Source organism: Eimeria maxima, genomic scaffold (assembly GCF_000499605.1).
Source record: "Eimeria maxima Weybridge genomic scaffold, Emw_scaff436, whole genome shotgun sequence".
NCBI classification, from domain to species: Eukaryota; Apicomplexa; class Conoidasida; order Eucoccidiorida; family Eimeriidae; genus Eimeria; species Eimeria maxima.
Window position 1 is genome coordinate 16,376 of NW_013563854.1, and position 2,765 is coordinate 19,140.

Genomic DNA, 2,765 nt, shown 5'->3' on the forward strand with positions numbered 1-2,765 from the left:
TTTATTTATTTATTTATTTATTTATTTATTTATTTATTTATTTATTTATTTATTTATTTAGGTAAGGAATTAAAAGATGATAAAACATTTGAATTAGAGGAGAGAAGGAACGAACCAATTCGTTATAATCGTGAATTAATGCAAGAAACAATAAAAGGAATAAAAAGAATAGAAGAAATAAAAGAAAGAAGAAGAAATATATTTTATAAAAAAAGAATTATTAATTCATTTATTAAAGGAAAAGAAGAAGAAAAATATAATAAATTATTACATAAACATAAACATTTATTAGCATATATGCAGCAGCAAGAGCAGCAACAGCAGCAGCAACTAAATAAGAAACATAGTATAAGACAGACAGCATTACTTAATAAACAATTAGAGGAAGAAGAAGAGGAACAAGAAAAGGAGGAAAAAGAAGAAGAAATGGAGGAAGAAGAGGAGGAAGAAGAAGAAGAAGAGGAAGAAGAAGAAGAAAAAGAAGAAGAAATGGCGGTAGATAAACCAATTAAACAAAAAAATAAACAAAAAATTACTCTTAAACATTAAATATAATACAGGAACTGCAGCAGCAGCAGCAGCAGCAACAGCTGCTGCTGCTGCTGCTGCTGCTGTTGCTGCAGTTCTTGCTGCTGTATCTGCAGCAGCAGTGGTTTGAAGGGACAGCAGCAACAGCAACAGTATGCAGCGACATCCGCAGCAGCAGCAGCAGCGGTTTGCAGAAACAGCTGCAGCAACAGCAGCAACAGCAGCAGCAGCAAATGTTGTAGCGTCTGCTGCTGCTGCTGCTGCTGCATATCTTGCGTTGTTCTTTAGAATGGGAGTAACATTAGGGTGGTGTATTTTATTTTCTTTTTGTCTGAGCTGCAGCAGCAGCAGCAGCACCAACTGCAGCAGCACCAGCTGCAACAGCAGCGGCAGCTGCTGCTGCTGCTGCTGCAGCATTTCTTCTAACTTTTATATTCGCTAAGAACCCCAAAAAGGGTTTGCAGTGTATAGACATCGCAACAAACCCTCGATACACGTAACGGCCAGGTGCTGCTGCTGCTGCTACTGTTGCTCCTTCTGCTGCTGTTGCTGCTGCAGTTGTTGCTGCTGCTGCAGCATATGCTGCTGCAGCTCGATAGGCATCTAAGCACCTTCGCTGTTACGATAGATGTAGCGTAGTTCTGTCGCTGCTACAGCAGTTGCTGCTGCATCTGCTGCTGCTGCTGCAGCAGATGCAGCAGCGGCAGCATCAGCTGCTGCTGCATTTTGGTCCATAAGAAGGGAAGCTGTAGCAGCAACAATAACAAGAGCAGCAAGAACAGCAGCAGCAGCAGCACAACATTAGCTCCTTAGTGTTCTTATTTGCAACTATTGAACTAAATGTATACTAAATTATAATAATATAAATAATATAAATAATAATATTTAATTAAATTTAATTAATTTAATTTATTAATTTGCTGCTGCATGCAGCAGCAGCAGCAGCAAACCCCCCAGCTCTAAACCACCACCTGCAGTAACACAGCAGCAACACAGCAGCAGCAGCAGCAGCAGCAGCAGCAGCAGCAGCAAGTCGGCGCAGGGTTTATGATGACAATTGGATATAAATTTGTTTATTTTTTTAATATAATTAATTTAATTATAAATTAAATTAAAATATAAGTTATTTTTTTCTTTATAAATAAAAAGGGAGAGGAAGAAGAGGGAGGGAGAGAGTGTTTGGTGTACAGACACCGATCGCGCCCTTGTCCTGCACACATCTGCAGCAGCAACAGCAGCAACAGCAGCAACAGCAGCAACAGCAGCAGCTACAGCAGATCTGACTAGCCAATAGGTGTGTGGGGGTGCAGCTGTAGCTGCTGCACATCATCACCTTGAGCATCAGCAGCCGCAGCACAACAGCAGCAGTAGCAACAGGAGCAGCAGCGTCCGCAGCATCGACAGCAGCAGCTGCAGCAGCAGCAACTGCAGCAGCAGCAGTTGCTGCAGCAGCAGCAGCAACATATATTCACCATGTCAGTCCGTGAAGACCCTTCATCTCTGCCTGTAGAGACGGATAGTTATCCTGATGGGTCCCAAACCCTAAACCCTAATCCTGCTGCTAGCTCCCTCCCTCCGTCACAGGCCGAGGGTTTGTGGTTTAAGGCAATAGAAGAAAGAGCATTAGCTGAGGACTTCCTACATATTGATCATGAGGTCAGGGTTTAGGGTTTAGGGTTTAGGGTTTAGTTGGGGTTAGCGAGTTTTGGAGGCAAAAGGAGGGTTTAGGGTTTAGGGTTTACTAAATAGAGTCCGATTATTGCACAAGGTATGGATTTTCTAGGGTTTAAGATCAAGATTGGCGAATTAGGGTTTAGGGTTTAGGGTTTAGGGTTTGCATGCAGCTGGTGCCATGTCGCCCTCTAGTAGAGTTAAGGGGTCTTTCTTTTCTTTCTGCAACAGCAAGAGATGAATATGCTAAAAACCTCCGACCTGATGTGGTACGCTAAACCCTAAACCCTAAACCCTAAACCCTAGTAGAGCATATAAGTATATAAGGTGTTTTATCCTGAATATGCAGGCCCTTCTTGTCCCTGTACAAACCCTAAACCCTTTTATATATATTGCCACCTCTCTTACACTGTCTAACAATAATCCTCTCTACAATTCATACTTTAGGGTTTAGGGTTTAGGGTTTCAGATTTTAGGGTTTAGGGTTTAGGGTTTAGGGTTTAGGGTTTAGGGTTTAGGGTTTGCATATATGAAAATGTGTATTTTTTTTTTTTTTTTTTTTTTTT

At 41.4% G+C, this 2,765-nt stretch overlaps 1 protein-coding gene across 1 annotated transcript; it reads left to right on the top strand.

Moving 5' to 3' along the window:
- Nucleotides 1-2,001: 2,001 nt before the first annotated feature.
- On the top strand, nt 2,002-2,477 carry EMWEY_00033020 (hypothetical protein, conserved; the record flags this gene model as incomplete). Its single annotated transcript, XM_013478458.1, has 2 exons — nt 2,002-2,184; nt 2,373-2,477. 2 exons carry the CDS (start codon nt 2,002-2,004, stop codon nt 2,475-2,477), a joined length of 288 nt encoding a protein of 95 aa, XP_013333912.1.
- Between the last annotated feature and the right edge of the window lie 288 nt (nt 2,478-2,765).